At 40.5% G+C, this 18011-nt stretch overlaps 1 protein-coding gene across 1 annotated transcript in view; it reads right to left on the bottom strand.

Moving 5' to 3' along the window:
* The window catches only part of PDS5A (PDS5 cohesin associated factor A), a 164854-nt gene that overhangs the window by 17275 nt on the left and 129568 nt on the right, over positions 1-18011 (bottom strand). Inside the window, exons 27-31 of the mRNA XM_003258602.4 lie at positions 12190-12322; positions 11524-11643; positions 8453-8515; positions 7294-7439; positions 4578-4686 (exon numbers count right to left, since the gene is read on the bottom strand). Of these exons, the coding sequence (XP_003258650.3) occupies positions 4578-4686; positions 7294-7439; positions 8453-8515; positions 11524-11643; positions 12190-12322 (571 nt within the window). The remainder of the gene's footprint in view (positions 1-4577; positions 4687-7293; positions 7440-8452; positions 8516-11523; positions 11644-12189; positions 12323-18011) is intronic.

Raw genomic sequence — 18011 nt, 5'->3', positions numbered from 1 at the left:
ACCACTTGTTCAACTGAATGTTTAATAGGTGTGGTGGTTCTTGGGCATAGACTGAGGAACAAAACAGGTGTTGTTCTTCATGTAGGTTAGTACGGTAGGTAACTGATTTTTAAAAAGGTAAATACTTAAGGACAAACCTGTGTGCTAACAGGTTAAAGAAGCTGAGTTAGATGAGACAAGGATAACAAGTTTAAAACAGGCAAAATATGAACAGGCAATTTACACAACAGCACATCCAAATGGTCAACAAACATACTGGCAGTCAGAGAAATACAAATTAAAATAGTGGGGCATTAGATTTGATAAGTGGAGACAGAAAAAAATTCAAATGAACCGTAAAACATGTTGTTGGTATGTAGGGAATAAAGTACTCTCATACCCTGCGGCTAGAAATGTCAAGTGTTCCAATCTCTCACGAAACCAATATAGAAATATGTAAAGGCTCTAATGCATTTATCCTTTGACCCACTAATACTACTCTTGAGAAACTCAGCCCACAGAAATAAATGCACCAGTAAGTGTGTTTGTATATGTTTGTTTTTTTTTTCTTGCGACGGAGTTTCGCTCTTGTCGCCCAGGCTGGAGTGCAGTGGCACAATCTTGGCTCACTGCAACCTCCACCTCCCAGGTTCAAGCAATTCTCCTGCCTCAGCCTCCTGAGTAGCTGGGATTACAGGAGCCCACCACCACGCCCGGCTAATTTTTTGTATTTTTAGTAGAGACTGGGTTTCGCCATATTGGGCAGGCTGGTCTCGAACTCTGACCTTGTGATCTGCCCGCTTCAGCCTCTCAAAGTGCTCGGATTACAGGCGTGAACCACTGCGCCCGGCTGCTTGTATATGTATTTTATTGTTTTACACACAATAAGTTTATAAACAGTATTTACTGCGATATAGTAGCAAAAAAAAGGGAAAGTATATGTGTATACAAATGTGAAAATAAGATTAAACTGTTGAAAAAGAAAAAAGAGGGCTGGACGCAGTGGCTCATGCCTGTAATCCCAGCACTTTGGGAGGTCGGGGGAGGCAGATCACCTGAGGTCAGGAGTTCGAGACCAGCCTGGCCAACATACTGAAACCTTGTCTCTACTAAAAATACAAAAATTAGCCAGGTGTGGTGGCGGGTGCCTGTATTCCCAGCTACTCAGGAGTCTGAGGCAGGAGAATCGCTTGAACCTGGGAGGTGGAGGCCACAGTGAGCTGAAATCACACCATTGCACTCCAGCCTCAACAACAGAGTAAGACTCTGTCTTGGAAAAAAAAAAAGTTGAAATAAGGGTTTGGAGCAATATAATATTACAGATCAAGCTGAAAGCAAGGTTTGGATATAACAGAAATTAGAATTTAAATTTCCAATTTCAAAATTACATAGACTTTTAGGAAAAGGCCATAAAGGTAACAGATTGCTGGTTGTACTAGATAAACACTTAGGCCTTTGCAAATGTACCACCCTTTAGTAAGCATTGTAAGTACATGATGTAACTCAATGTCTATGGCAATATGCATTTTTGTATGTAAGTTTGTTTAAGTCAAGACTGCTTAATTTTACACAAGGATCCCACAATACTCTAATCTATTGGTATCTGGATTCTAAGAGTTTTGATAATAAGAGGTAACTTGTTACCTGAATCCATTGACATGCTGTGTTTCAAACACCAAGCAGAAAGAGTTTAGATAGCAAGAGATTGATCTAAAAATGTAACCTCGGGTGGGCACGGTGGCTCACGGCTGTAATCCCAGCACTTTGGGGGGCCGAGGCGGGTGGATCACGAGGTCAGGAGTTCAAGACCAGCCTGGTCAAGATGATGAAACCACATCTCTACTAAAAATACAAAAATCAGCCAGGCGTGGTGGCAGGTGCCTGTAATCCAGCTACTCGGGAGGCTGAGGCAGGAGAATGGTTTGAACCCAGGAGGCGGAGGTTGCAGTAAGCCAAGATCGCACCACTGCACTTTAGCCTGGGCAACAGAGAAAGACTCCATCTCAAAAAGTATCCTATGTAGCTGAGTTCAGAAAATGAGAGTTGGGATAGGAAAAGTTAAGCTACTGTGGTGTAACTGCATAATCCTAGTATATTTCACTTACCCAAGGGTAATACCTAAAATATTTGATGACTACCATAAGTATATGGCGAGCAATAAAAAGATAAGCACTTGAAGAATATGATTCTGGGGGGGGGGAGGGGGCGGGGAGGAAATACTTAATAGTATCTTCAAGCCATTCTTACTGAGATAAATTACCAATTTCATTTAACAGTTGAGCCAGACGCAGTGGCTCATGCCTGTAATCCCAGCACTTTCGGAGGCCAAGGTGGGCGAATCACAAAGTCAGGAGTTCAAGACCAGCCTGGCCAACATGGTGAAACCCCGTCTCTACTAAAAATACAAAAATTAGCTGGGCATGGTGGTGCATGCCTGTAATCCCAGCTACTCAGGAGGCTGAGGCGGGAGAATCGCTTGAACCCAGGAGGCAGAGCTTGCAGTGAGCTGAGATTGTGCCACTGCACTCCAGCCTGGGTGACAGAGCGAGACTCCATCTCAAAAAAGAAAACAAAACAAAACAGAACAAAAAAAACAACTGAAGGAAGACCAGAGAAGTCAAGCAACCTGCTCAAGTCAACACATAGCCAGTGAGTGGCAGAGCCAAGGGGCAAAAGTCAGATCTGTGTGATGCTCCTATCAATTATGCACCACTCCTCTCCTGCCAAAAAATCAAGAAATTGGGTTGGGCATGGTGAGATCCTGTTTCAAAACAAAACAAAATTGGGCAGTATCGTTTAAAGATCAACAAAAAAGTCAAGCACGGCTCATGTCTGTAATCTCAGCACTTTGGGAGGCCGAGGAGGGTGGATCACCTAAGGGCAGGCGTTCAAGACCAGCCTGTAGTACAGTGGAGTGATCTCAGCTCACTGCAACCTCCACCTCCGAGGTTCAAGCAATTCTCCTGCCTCAGCCTCCCGAGTAGCTGGGATTACAGGTGCACACCACCATGCCCAGCTAATTTTTGTATTTTTAGTACAGACGAGGTTTCACCATGTTGGCCAGGCTGGTCTGGAACTCCTGACCTCAGGCGATCTGCCTGCCTTGGCCTCCCAACGTGTTGGGATTACAGGTGTGAGCCACTGCGCCGGGTCCTTTTTTTTTTTTTTCAGACCAGGTCTCACCCTGTTGCCCAGGCTGGAGAGCAGTGAGTGGTGCAATCTCGGTTCACTGCAACCTCTGCCTCCCAGGTTCAAGCGATTCTAGTGCCTTAGCCTCCCGTGTAGCTGGGACTGCAGGCAAGTAATTTTTGCACTTAGATAACAGAGACAGGGTTTCACTTTAGATGATCCACCAAGTCTCACTCTTGTCGCCCAGGCTGGAGTGCAATGGCATGATGTTGGCTCACTGCAACCTTCACCTCGAGGGTCCAAGTGATTCTCCTGTCTCAACCTCCTGAGTAGCTGGGATTACAGGTGTGCACCACCATGCCCGGCTAATATTTTGTATTTTTAGTAGAGACGGAGTTTCACCATGTTGGCCAGGCTGGTCTTGAACTCCTGACCACAAATTATCCACCCATCTCTGCCTCCCAAAGTGCTAGGATTACAGGTGTAAGCCACTGCATCCACCCAAGACAAACTTTTAAAAACACAGTAGAAACAAAACAAAGGGCTGATCTCTGGTGGGAATCAACAAACTTTCAAAAGATTTCAAAAACTCTCAATTCCTTTTTTGAGACAGAATCTTGCTCTGTTGTTTAGGCGGGAGTGCAATGGCACGATCTTGGCTCACTACAAACTCCGCCTCCTGGGTTCAAGCAATTCTCCTGCCTCAGCCTCCTGAGTAGCTGAGATTACAGGTGCCTGCCACCATGCCCGGTTAATTTTTGTACTTTTATAGAGATGGGGTTTCGCCATGTTGGCCAGGCTGGTCTCAAACTACTGCCCTTGTGATCCACCCGCCTCAGCCTCCCAAAGTGCTGGGATTACAGGCATGAGCCAACGCACTGGGCCTCAATTCCTATTCTTTAAAAGAGTTGAACTGGGTAGTATAGGAAAAGGATACCATTAGGGGTGACCACACAAAATTTTTTTTTTTTTTTTTTTGGAGGCAGAGTCTCCCTGTCACCCAGGCTGGAGTGCAATGGCGTTAGCTCACTGCAACCTCCGCCTCTTGGGCTCAAGCGATTTTCCTGCCTCAGCCTCCCGAGTAGCTGGGATTTCAGTGCCGACCACCACGCCCCAGTAATTTTTTATTTTTAGTAGAGATGAGGTTTCACCATGTTGGCCAGGCTGGTCTTGAACTCCCCACTTCAGGTGATTCGTCTTCCTTGGCCTCCCGAAGTGTTGAGATTACAGGGGTAAGCCACTGTGCCCAGCCAGACCACATAAATTCTTATAAAGTGGGTGGAGGTAAACAGAATCATTTTTGGAAAGTATAGCTGGGGGCGGGGGGTGGGGGGGGAGGTGTGTGGTAATACACACAAGTTTAAAATGTAGCATGTGCACTGAAGTGTTGGCTGTAGATTTCTTACCCCTACGGAAAAACTATAATAATCTCCATGGAAAAAATCCACTTGTTAAATTTTAAAATTTACCTTATTCTTTACTGGGTCAATATTCTTTACAGGTGTGACTGAAATAATCCTCACAGGGTTCTCTTCATTTTCACTAACTCCAGTTTCTGCTGCCTCTGAACTCTGTTCCCTGTTTAAGACAAATAAACCAAGACTTCATATTTCCATGAAGAGAAAGTTCACTCTCTCACCGTACCAATAAAGGCTTAGGCTGGTTTCGAAACCTTGACAAATGAAGCAACAATAGCAAGATTCGGATACTCTGTAGTTATAGACTATTGCTTTAAAATATCATTTTCCATTTGGCTTTGATAAAGTGGTATCAATTTCCATTTTGCCTTAATAACATTAAGACAGAAATGACTGCCTAAGACTACTTGACAAAAGGGTTAATCGTCAAGAGACAAAATAACGCAACCATTGTAAGCTGTAAATTTTGGGAACAGAAAATCCTCAAACAAAAATAAAACTATGGACCATAGTATAGTTGTCATTTCCATAGTGTTCTACAAAAAAGGGGGCTGTCAGAAGAGGCTATTTGGTAGGTATTTGAGGCCCCACTATTCTTTAAACCATGTTGACTGATTTCATATCTTGGGCTTCATTTTTGCTAAAAGTGGTTTAAAACATCATTGGTTGAGTTTATTCTTAAGATTTCATGTGTAAGAATAGTATCTATAAAAACCACAATATTAAGTGTTCCTAAGAGTAGGGTCAGAAATGATAAAGGTTTGACGTGACGGATATCCTAATTACCCTGATTTGATCGCTATACATGCTATGCATATACCAAAATATCACAAACACCCCATAAATATGTACAATTATTATGTATCAAAATAACTATGTTTATGAAAAAAATAGGTAGAAATTCTTATGCAGTAGCTAATATACTGAATACTTAACATGTTAAAATAAACATGGAATATTTTTATAAGTAGAAAATGTTAGAACAATGTAAACTTATCATATATATATATATATATATATATACATATATATATATATACACACACACTTTTTTTTTTTAAGGGACAGGGTCTTAGGCTGAAATGAAATTATGTGATCATAGCTGATATAGCCTAGAATTCCTGGGCTCAAGTGATCTTCCTGCCTCCACCTCCTGAGCTCCCAAGTAGCTGGGACTACAAGTGTATGTCCCCATGTTGCCCAGGCTGGTTTCCAACTCCTGGGCTCCAGTGATTATCCTTCTTCGGCCTCCCAAAGTGCTGGGATTACAGGTGTGAGCTATCACACACGGCCTTTTCTTTTTTTTAAGAGACAGGGTCTTGCTTAGTCACCCAGGCTGGAGTGTAGCAGAGACATCATAGCTCACTTTAGACTTGAACTTCTGGCCTCAATCAATAATCCTGCCTTGGCCTACTGAAGCACTGGGATCATAGCCATAAGGCACTACACCCAGCCCTCCTATACTAATTTGAGTTAAAAATTAAAAAGCATTTCAATTTATTTAAAAGTTATGTTTTCATAGTTTTCCTAAGGGTTGAATTGTCTTATGTATAAAAAATAAACATTTTGGGCCAGGTGTGATGGTTCATGACTGTAATCTCAGCATTTTGGGAGTCCAAGGTGGGCAGAGACTAGCCTGGCAATCATGGTGACACCCCGTCTCTACCAAAAATACAGAAATTAGCTGGGAGTGGTGGCGTGTGCCTGTAAGCTCAGGAAGCTGAGGTGTGAGAATCACTTGAAACCGGGAGGTGGAGGTTGCCGTGAGCTGACATCCCATCACTGCCCTCCAGCCTGAGTGACGGACAGAGACACTCTGTCTCAAAAATATTAAAAATAAGTATTTCGATATAAATTGGTTGTATTATTCTTATATTATTTTCTGTTAACTTTTCTAAACACTTAGAATGCTATATATTAATAGTTTCAAAGTGTGCAGTACATTCTTGATTTCCTCACTGAAAATACTAAAATGTGCCCAGGTGCGGTGGTTTGCACCTGTAATCTCAGCACTTTGGGAGGCTGAAGCGGGTGGATCACTTGAGCCCAGGAGATCGAGCCTGACCCAGGGAAGATGACGAAACTCCATCTTTACGAAAAGTACAAAAGAAAATTGGCTGGGGGTTGGTGGTGCATGCCTGTAGTCCCAGCTACTTGGGATGCTGAAGCGAGAAGATCCCTACAGCCCAGGAGTCTGAGACTGCGGTGAGCTATGATCCTGCCACTGCCCTTCAGCCTAAGCAACAAAGTGAGACCCTGTCTCTTAAAAAAAATAATTACATAAAATTAAGAAAAAAAAAAAGAAAATACTGGCTGGGTGTGGTGGCTCACGCCTGTAATCTCAGCACTTTGGGAGGCTGAGGCAGGCGGATCACCTCAGGTCAGGAGTTCGAGACCAGCCTGGCCAACATGGTGAAACCCCGTCTCTACTAAATATACAAAAATTAGCTGGGCGTGGTGGCAGGCGCTACTCAGTAATTCCAGCTACTCGGGAGGCTGGGGCAGGAGAATTGCTTGAACCCGGGAGGTGGAGGTTGCAGTGAACCAAGATCGCGCCATTGCACTGTAGCCTGGGCAGGGACAAGAGCGAGACTTCGTCTCAAAAAAAAAAAAAGAAAAGAAAAGAAAATACTAAAATTCATCAATATTATTTTGTACCAGAACACCGCTAACGACAGAAGACCATTTTATGAGATAGCACTTTAGGAATAAAAGATAAACCAAGTAGTGAATGCTAGTAACAAAAATAATTGGAGAGAAAAGTTGCCTTGATCGATTTCCGGTTGAAGGGTTCAGCTCTGAATTTACATTAATATTGCTTCCAGTCTCAGTGCCAGTGCTTCTAACATAGGGCTTCCTTCCCGTTGCTGATAAAGGCTTATTTACTGCACCTAGTACTCCAGCAGGCTTTGGCTAAAAACAAAAACAAAAAACCCCCCAAAAACACACACGTTTATACCTTACCATGTATACATGTAAATTTATACACAAGTAAGAGATATTGTTAAGTGCTAATTAGTTAAATTTACCAGAAATGTTCATTCTGGGCCAGGCATAGTGGCTCCTGACTGCAAATCCCAGCACTTTGGGAGGTGGATCACTTGAGGCCAGGAGTTCAAGACCAGTCTGGCCAAAATAGTGAAACCCAACCTCTACCAAAAATACAAAAATTAGCCAGGTGTGGTGGTATAAGCCGGTAGTCCCACCTACTCGGTAGACTGAGGCATGAGAATTGCCTGAACCCAGGAGGTGGAGGTTGCAGTGAGCTGAGATCGCACCACTGTACTCCAGCCTGGGCGACAAAATGAGACTGTCTCAAGAAAAAAAAAAAAGTTCATTCTGTAAAATTGTGTTTGGTTGCCTTAATACAATCAAAAGTCATAAGCATATCTCTACTTAATAATAACTAGGTAATATTAATTTATCCTTTATTATTCAATCAAAATACAAAGTTCCCCTAAAATATAGCAAAATACATAATAAACGCTTCTGTAAACAAATTATTGTATATATCTATAGTAATAGTTTAGGAACTGTTTACGAAAAACTAAATTTCCTTTTGCTGTTTTAGGTGTCACCATATTACTTACATAGAACATGAATTGTCTAATTCATTAGTAGTATAAAATTATTTCTTTTATCTTATATACTGAAGTTGGTTATAGCATTTTCCAGGAAAGTCTTCTTTGTGAATTGTAAATAAACTGTGCTTAACATTACTGATGAGAACACACAGTGGCAATTCAGGAGTGGTTGCTGGCAGAAAAATTCTAAAAGCATGGCTGCTTTAGATGCTTTAAATCCATAATGTGATCCCTAAGAATCAGGAACTATACAATCTAGTGGTCATTTAAAGGTATTTCTAGGAATAGCAGAAGCAAGATACACATGAAACAAAGATCTCAAAATTATTAAGTACATAATACCTTTCCTGTTAACAGAAGTACTCTTGTCTCTTCTGAAATGTAACTCTTATCGTTACAGAAGTCCTATAAAAAGAAAAAAAGAAAAAGAAAAAAGAAACATCAATCAAAGGCAACATGAGTATTTTAATTATCTCAATAAGGCTTTTTAGGTATTGTGCCTTGCAATAATAAATACACTTGTGCTAACACATAAACCAATTCATCAAACAATCAAAACATTTAATGAGCCATACCATAAGTCTAGCTTTAAATTAAACTGATAGCACACAGACTTAGGCAAATGTCAAAGATAAATTTCCTAAATCACACCGTAAATAAAGCACACCCATGTTTTCATATGGTTCAATGCAGTTTATTCATTAAATTTATTCACTCAATTCCACCACATCATAAACTCGGGCCGGGTGTGGTGTCTCACGCCTGTGAGCCTCATCCCAGCGCTCTGGGAGGCCAAAGTGGGTGGATCACCTGAGGTCAGGAGTTCGAGACCCGCCTGGCCAACATGGTGAAACCTTGTCTCTGCAAAAAAATACAAAATTAGCTGGGCCAGGTGGCACGCGCCTGTAATGCCAGCTACTCAGGAGGTTGAGGCAGGATAATCGCTTGAATTTGGGAGGCAGAGGTTGCGGTAAGCCGAGATCGTGCCATTGCACTCTAGCTTGGGTGACAAGAGTGAAACTCCATCTCAAAAAACAAACAAAAACACAAAAAACTGTTTCTTAGAACCATAAGTAGACCAACTGTCAAAACACAATTAAGCGAATTATGTTCTTTGACAGCTATGATATTAACAAGTAAATACACGATTTAAACCAAATGTGGAAAATGATAGCACTTTGAGAGTTATATCTATATAAAAATTAGGAGTTCAAACTTGATCTCTTGATGCCTTTTCTTGCTTAATATCTGAAAATGGTAAACAAACCACAATGTTGTGTCAGTGAAGCAAAACCAGCTACTAAACATTAAGTTTTAAGTAATCCTATTAAAAAATATTTTTTATTGTATGAAATTTACCTTCACAGAAGTAGGAAAGGACAAAGTGTGCCTGTGAGGAAATCACAGTTTTGTCATGTGTGCTAGGCAAAGCTACATCATTTTTTTTATACAAAGTCTTCTATGCGGCTAAAGTAAACATCAAGAAACCTGTGTACCAAAGTTCATTCACTTCATTCATAAAGATATACTATAGCTTCACTAGGTTCACTAACTTCACAAACCTAGCATTCTAGGGTTTATGAATTTATAACACATTAAAAGCAACATGTTACATAAATAAGGAACGTTGCATACTGAAAATAGAAAAACCTAAGTTATTATTAAGAAGACTAAAACACTATAACACTGAAGGTATCAAAAGAAAAAAAAACAAAAATTGTTATCTGTGAGTCCAGATAACGTGTAGTGACAAATAGGAATTTAATTCTTGATGATGGTATCACCACTGTTACGAAGATTCTATTTGGTACTATTCTATTCATGATGGTCCTGGGTCAACAACAGGATTAATTTTCATTCAACAGCTCACTTAAGAATATTTTATAGGCTGGGCATGGTGGCTCATGCCTGTAATCCCAGCACTTTGGGATGCTGGAGGTGGGCTGATCACTTGAGCCCAGGAGTTTGAGGCCTGGCCAACATGATGAAACCACCTGTCTACAAAAAAGTTAAAAAATTAGCCAGGCATGGTGACACATGCCTGTAGTCACAGCTACTTGAGAGGCTAAGGTAGGAGAACTGTTTGAGCCAGGGAGTTGGAGGCTGCAGTGGGCCAAGATCAAGCCACTGCACTCCAGCCTGGGCGATGGAGACTCAAAAAAAAAAAAAAATTTTATACAGATCAGTGGATTCAATTAGAGAGAATACTTTTGCAGATTCTCATTATTTCTATCAAAAGCAAGGCACAGTTAAGTGTTCAATACTAAATCAATAATAAAAATCAGATTACATTTTGGTAAACTTTACTAAAAGTATGGCATTCAAAGTAGGAAGCTCCATTTATTTCTTGGAATGTGGATTTGGAGAATTCTCTAAGCTAGGGGTCTCCAACCCACGAGCCGCAGACTGGTATGGGTTATTGGTCACGGGTCTGCAGCCTGTTAGGAACTGGGATACACAGCAGGCAGAGAGTGGCTGGCGAGCAAGCATCACCACTTGAGCTCTGCCTCCTGACGGATCAGCGGCAGCACAAGATTCTCATAGAAGCACAAACCCTATGGCGAACTATGCCTGTGAGGGATCTAGGTTGTGTGCTCCTTATGAGAATCTAACTAATGCCTGATGACCTGAGATGAAACAGTTTCATCCTGAAACCATCTCCCCACCTCAATTTCTCTGTGGAAAAATTGTCTTCCACGAAACTGGTCCCAGGTGTCAAAAAGGTTGGGAACCACTGCTCTAAGGGGATCATTACCGAGGCATATATATACGTTATCGGAGAAAGTGAAACAAGTTTAAAATACCACCTAACAGCAGGAAATAAATAAAAGCTTTTAAAAATCCAAATTAGCTGGAAAAACTCACAGAGCCTAGGTTACCTGAAAAATTTACTTACATGGGAAACAATTTGCTGAAAGCAGAATAGATGCACTGTATATTAATTAATAACACCATTTATTGAATGGTTTTATGTGATAAACTTCATATAAACCTAGATATTAGTAATTGTCCATATGTATTATTAACATCTGCATTATAAAGATGAAGAAATTGAGGCTTAGAGGAGGGAACTTGTCCCTCCTTACACTGTGCCAAATATTTAAAATTTTTCTTGTCTGGAAAAATACTAACCATGTTTCAATAAAATGAGATTAAAATAATTTTAAAAATCTGAAAACTCTTTCTAATACTAGAAATTCCTAGAATAAACATAAGATCAACAATATGTGTAGTCTTCTGTTCAAGTCAGAATAATGTTCAGGGCTGTGTAAGACAATCTCCCACTCTTTGATAAACCCAGATTTTTTTTTTACTCTGTAGTCAAGACAATTCAATATTTGCCACAATGGTTGATGGTAACTGAAATTGAAATCAGTTTAGTGTGGTAGGAAAAATGAGAGGAAGAAAATTACCTTTTCAGGTTGTGTAAAAAATTTCATTGGGAGGACTGGGTCCTTTGGTGAATCTGCATTGCACAAAGCACTTTTACTATTTATAACACAGAGAGCCACATCACATACTGTATACAGTTTCTAGGGAGGAAAACGAATCATATATAACTTTTAGTATTGTAAAATAATCATAATTACCAATTCCACTAAATGTATAAATTAGAGTTAAAAGAAGGATACTGTGGTTATTTATTCCTTGAACATTCCATATTTCTGTTCAGCATTGTTTATGCAGCCTCTGATAAAATAAAAATCCCTCTATCTGAATTTAACATGGATGCCAATATGCATGGAAAATAACAAACGAATGAACCAACCCAAAGAAAGCACACAAAAAGAATAAGCATTTGTCTGTAACTCTTACTGTAAGTTTGTAAGATACCATAGTTGTACATTTTATTCTTATCCTCTTGGTCTAAGGTTATAATGTCTTTTCAGAGTACTAAAGATTCTTGAAATAAAATTCACTTGTAATAAAGTGCAATAAAAACTGACTACACATTTACTTTTGTAAACATTCTAAATTTTAAATTATTACGTATGGCCAAAAAAAAACAAAACACACCAAGTCGGACAATATATTTTTCTATTACACCTTAACATCCACTGGCCTAACACTCATCTTACTTCATTTGTCTTGGATTCATCTGGAGACTGGGCATCTCTGGTTAACTTGATGTTCTCTGCCATCTTCTTCATAAAGGCATGGCTATTGTTTTCATTCTTTGTCATTAAAACTTCAAGCATGAACCACAGGCACCTAGATGTAAACATATTAAAGAGACTAGATGTAGATAGATGCTTTAGCTTAAAGCAATAAATACGTTAGCTGGGAATTTCTGTTGTCTGAATAAAATAAAATAAAATGATCGACCTTAATGACAAATATATGTTATTATCCTATTAATAATATTCTATTCAAATGGAAAATTAAAGCATAAAATAACATATAAAAAATGAAAACATAGCTTAATATGAGAAAGTCTGACAGTTTCATAAGGCATATAAAGATTCACCCTAGCTGGATATGGTGGCTCATGCCTATAACCTCAGCACTTTGGGTGGCTGAGGTGGGTAGATTGCCTGAACCCAGAAATTCGAGGCCGGGCCCGGTGGCTCATGCCTGTAATTCCAGCACTTTGGGAGGCCGAGGTGGGCAGATCAAGAGGTCAGGAGATCGAGACCATCCCAGCTAACACGGTGAAACCCCATCTCTACTAAAAATACAAAAATTAGCTCGGCATGGTGGCAGGCACCTGTAGTCCCAGGTACTCGGGAGGCTGAGGCAGGAGAATGGCGTGAACCCGGGAGGCAGAGCTTACGGTGAACCGAGATTGCACCACTGCACTCCAACCTGGGTGACAGAGCAAGACTCTGTCTCAAAAAAAAAAAAAAAAAAAAAAAAAAAAAAAAGAAATTCGGGCCGGGTGCGGTGGCTCAAGCCTGTAATCCCAGCACTTTGGGAGGCCGGGGCAGGCGGATCACGAGGTCAGGAGATCGAGACCATCCTGGCTAACACGGTGAAACCCCGTCTCTACTAAAAAATACAAAAAATTAGCCAGGCGTGTTGGTGGGCGCCTGTGGTCCCAGCTACTCGGGAGGCTGAGGCAGGAGAATGGCGTGAACCCAGGAGGTGGAGGTTGCAGTGAGCCAAGATTGCGCCACTGCACTCCAGCCTGGGGGACAGAGAAAGACTCCGTCTCAAAAAAAAAAAAAAAAAAAAAAAGAAAAGAAATTCAAGACTAGCCTTGTGAGACCCCATCTCTACAAAAAAATACAAAAATTAGCTGGGCATGGTAGTGGGCACCTGTAGTCCCAGCTACTTGTGGGGCTGAGGTGGGAGGATCGCTTGTGGTTGCAGTGAGCCATGATCACGCCACTGCACTCCAGCCTGGGCAAAAAAGTGACACCCTCTTAAAAGAAAACACAGATTCACCCTATAGGTAAGTTTAGATAATCTGATATATCTTAACACCCAGCAATAATGAGCAAATCAACACACACAGCAGTCTTGGGATTTTGATTATTTGTAAGCTATGCAGAAGTTCTACAATTGGTATGCAGTTCTGCCGAGAAACAAGTCTAAGTTGCATGTATTATGAGGCTGATGTGTGTGGTACCCAGCCACTCAATCAAGGAGTCACAATCTCAAACCACTTTTGCTATTCCACACTTCTCACTGTATATTCATTTAACACATTGTGTCTGAAGGGAACATTTGAATTTCTAAGTAAAAGTGAACCCCAAATCAGGCTGAACATTAGAATTGTTTGGATAACTTAAATAAACAAATCTGGAAATGGGGCCTGTTTTTACAAAGATGCCAGGATTTTCAGGCAGTGACACGACTACTGCATTCCTGCATCAACAGGGGAGAAACTATTTGATAATACTCTGTAAAAGCTTCTTTTCCTACATTGCACATAATTGTTTTAAGAGACTATTGTAGCATGCATTGGTTTTTTAGCTTAATGGCTTAAATGACAGTTGGTTGTTTCAATAATATTTATGAACTTTTGCAGAGTTGTCAACTCTACTTAGATATTGGATAGCTGCTGGAATCCTGATCAAAGAAAGGAACAGAATAATGAATAACAACAAATATAATAAAAATTAGCAAATATTTAATGAGTGCTTACTATCTACTAGGCATTAGGCTAAACACTTTACCTTCATATAATCCTCATAACTCTATAAAGAATAAGAAAAATCATCACCATTATATATAGAACCTATTTTTTTTTTTTTTTTTTTTTGGTCTGTCTTTTCAGACAGGGTCTTGCTTGCCTCTCAGGCTGGAGTGCAGTGGCGTGATCACAGCCCCGGCAGCCATGGTGTCCTGGGCTCACACTATCCTCCTACCTCAGCTTCCTGAGTAGCTGGGACTATAGGCGTGCGCCACCACGTCTGGCTAATTTTATAGAGCTGGGGTTTTGGCAGGTTGCCGACTGGTCTTGAACTCCTAGGCTCAAGCAATCTACCTGCCTTGGCCTCACAAAGTGCCGGGACTGCAGGCCTAAGCTACCACGCCTGGCTATCTAAATATTTTTTTTGAGGCATTAAGTAACCTGTTTAGGGTCACAGAGATAAAAAGATGGGGCTAGGATTAGAACCGGGTCTGCTTTTATACTTTTAACAAAAATACACAAAATAAATGTAATAAACATTATCTGAGCAAGTATATACTAGACAAAGGTGACAACACTGAACATATCGGTTCTACAGGTTTGAGGATTCTATTTGTTATATAAACACCGAAATCATTTCCTTAATTCTTGGGTCAGAATTCTGTTGAGTTTCTATTAACTTGAAGATTTGTTTGATCTCTTTCCACAGAAGTATAGGGTGAGGATTACTCTCAGTTTTAGGGGATAAGGTGAGAAAGCATTCCTATGCAGTGTTTCTTTAAAAAGTTGTAACAAAAAAATCTTGCAATAAGGTTTTAAACATTAGTATATACATAAAATACTTGAATGTACATCAACATAATAGAGAATTTATTCCTTGAAGTAACTGAAAAAAAGTATGATTGTCTTGTGATAAGAATGCCAATTCCACCTTAATTTTATGCAAATATGCTGAGACTAATGTGCTATCTAACATGAACCAATTGACTCAATAAACTTTAGTACTTGGAAGTTTTTCAATATAATGTTACATTTAAAACAGGATACAAAACAATACATATATGTATTCTAAAACAATATATAATAGACATTAAAATGGCATTTTTTGAAATTAGAATATGTTGAAATCCCTGGGGCCATGTCTCACTTCTGCATCCTCAATACTGCCCAAGAAATATAATCATTAATGTTTACCCATCCTACGGAGTACACAGATTCCCATAATCCTCTGCTTCTTCTTGCCTTATCCAAGGGAGCTAATTCCTCTCCATCTCACATCTTTTCACTCAGCTCTCTGGAATATACTTTCCCCCCCAAAAGAAACTTCAATGAATGCTCACTTCCCCTTTTTGCCATAACTGAAACCATACCCCCACCCCAAGAATGCTTGCCTTGCATTCCCCTAAAGTTGTAACTGCTCATTCTATTAGATGATGCATACTTAGGGTCAGAGAGTGGGTTCAGCTTCTATCATCCCCAAAGCTAATTCCAGTTATTCTTCCAGGTTTATGTACAATTACTCCTAGGAAGCTCGTGCCATTCGGCTGTTTCTACCATCCTCTCCTTGTCAACGTTATCTACCAGCTTCCCTATGTTCCTTGTGTTGATTTAGTTTCTGGATGACATTTTTCCTTGAGTCCATCTTTAAGTCCTGCCAATTTTCTGGGCAATCTATTCAACACGATTTCCTAATTCCTTGGCTGTTCCAATCCTGGTAAATTTTATCTTTGCCTAAGACATTTCACTGCCTCAGACATTCCTAGACTTTGTTAATCTTTAGAAATTGTTCGCCTGTGAAATTATAAATTCACTGCAGCCTACCTCCTGGGCTCAAGCGATGCTCCTGCCTCAGCAGGGACCGAGTAGCTGGGACTACAGGCACACGTTACAACACCAAGCCAATTCAAAAAAATTAGTTGTAGAGATAAGGTCCTGCTATGTTGCTCAGGCTGGTCCTGAAATCCTGGACTCAAATAATCCTCTTGTCTTGGCCTCTCAACATTTTAATCACTTTTTTGAAAACAGTATCAACTCTCTTACCAATTTTCCTTCTGGCACACTTGCTTTGAAAAACTCAAGAACAATCCAAATCTTTGGCTTCTTGACAGCTATATTTAGAATTGTTTAATGCTACAGAAAAACCATGTAGCTGAGAAGCTTGATATAATTATAAATTTAAAATTTTTAGCTTGGTACTTTATGCTAGCCAGCTATCCTATGTGTCACCAGGATTTTTAGCTACTTCTTCACAGCAGCTGTTTCCAATCTTTACTCTACTCATATCTAATTCTGTCACCCTCACCGACCAGCAGACTCTGCTCCTATATCATTTAGAAACCTAAGTCATTAGATGAGACTTCCTCAACTACTTAACAGCAGTCCTGGAAAATTATTTTTAGTCCCTGGCCTTCCTTTTATCTATCTTTAAGATCCCGCCACCCCACAAATTTTTTTTGAAGACCTCACCTCAATTTATTAGCATCGTTTCTTTTACCTACAACCACACTTTTTCCCCTGGCTCCTTAAATACCTCCTATTGCCTTCTTCCTCCCCAATTCATAGCCAATTTTTAAAAAAGATTTGTCTAAACGATATGTATTCCTTATCTTTTGGCAATTTGGCTTTCACCTGCATTGCTGTACTGCAGCTGTCCCTGCCAAGGTTATCAGTGAGTGCTTTGTTGCTAAACACATTTTAAACAATTTTTCCAGCCAGTAAGCAAATAAACACAGTTTGTTGTTAAATTCAAAGGACATTTATTAGCTGTGTGACTTTACCCTTGCTGGTATCTTCATTTGTAAAATGGGAACAACAGGATGGGTGCAGTGGCTCACGCCTGTAATCCCAGCACTTCGGGAGGTCAAAGCAGATGGATCACCTGAGGCCAGGAGTTTGAGCCCAGCCTGGCCAACATGGCGAAACTCCATCTCTTAAAAAAATACAAAAATTAGCCGGCATGGTGGTGCATGCCTGTAGTCCCAGCTACTCGGGATGCTAAGGCAGGAGAATTGCTTGAACTTGGGAGGCGGAGGTTGCAATGAGCCAAGATCACACCACTGCACTCCAACCTGGGCGACAGAACAAGACTCCATCTCAAAACATAAACAAAAACAAAAATAAAATGAGAACAACAGTAATTATCCCATTGTTCTGAAGAATAAATGAGGTAATATTTCCAGTACACGTAACATATAATAAAAAGCCAATGAATGTTAGCTGGTTCCTGATCATTTTTCCAAACTGCTGTTCCTTTGACCTCCAATATTCTTCCTCCAGGTTGTTTTCTGATTCTCTGTTCTTTCCAGTAGTGATATGTCTGAAGTCTAGACTATTAGAAGTTCTGCTCTACAGATTATTTTTTTCTTCCTCCTCTTTTTAACTTCTGACTCCCTCCAAGTGTGAGTTATGTGCCTATTCTAGGTACTCCCACAATAGCAGAGCATATATCACATATCATATTGTAACCACCTCTTTATCTTTCTTCATCTTCCATTAGATTGTAAACCTTGGCCGGGCGCGGTGGCTCACGCCTGTAATCCCAGCACTTTGGGAGGCTGAGGCGGGTGGATCACGAGGTCAGGAGATCGAGACCACGGTGAAACCCCGTCTCTACTAAAAAATACAAAAAATTAGCTGGGCATGGTGGCGGGCACCTGTAGTCCCAGCTACTCGGAGAGGCTGAGGCAGGAGAATGGCGTGAACCCGGGAGGCGGAGCTTGCAGTGAGCTGAGATTGCGCCACTGCACTCCAGCCTGGGTGACAGAGCGAGACTCCGTCCCAAAAAAAAAAAAAAAAAAGATTGTAAACCTTAAGGGAATATAT

The sequence above is a fragment of the Nomascus leucogenys genome, chromosome 20, assembly GCF_006542625.1.
Source record: "Nomascus leucogenys isolate Asia chromosome 20, Asia_NLE_v1, whole genome shotgun sequence".
NCBI lineage: Eukaryota > Metazoa > Chordata > Mammalia > Primates > Hylobatidae > Nomascus > Nomascus leucogenys.
Note: the sequence above shows the minus strand (reverse complement) of the source record. Positions and strands in the feature narration are given on the sequence as shown.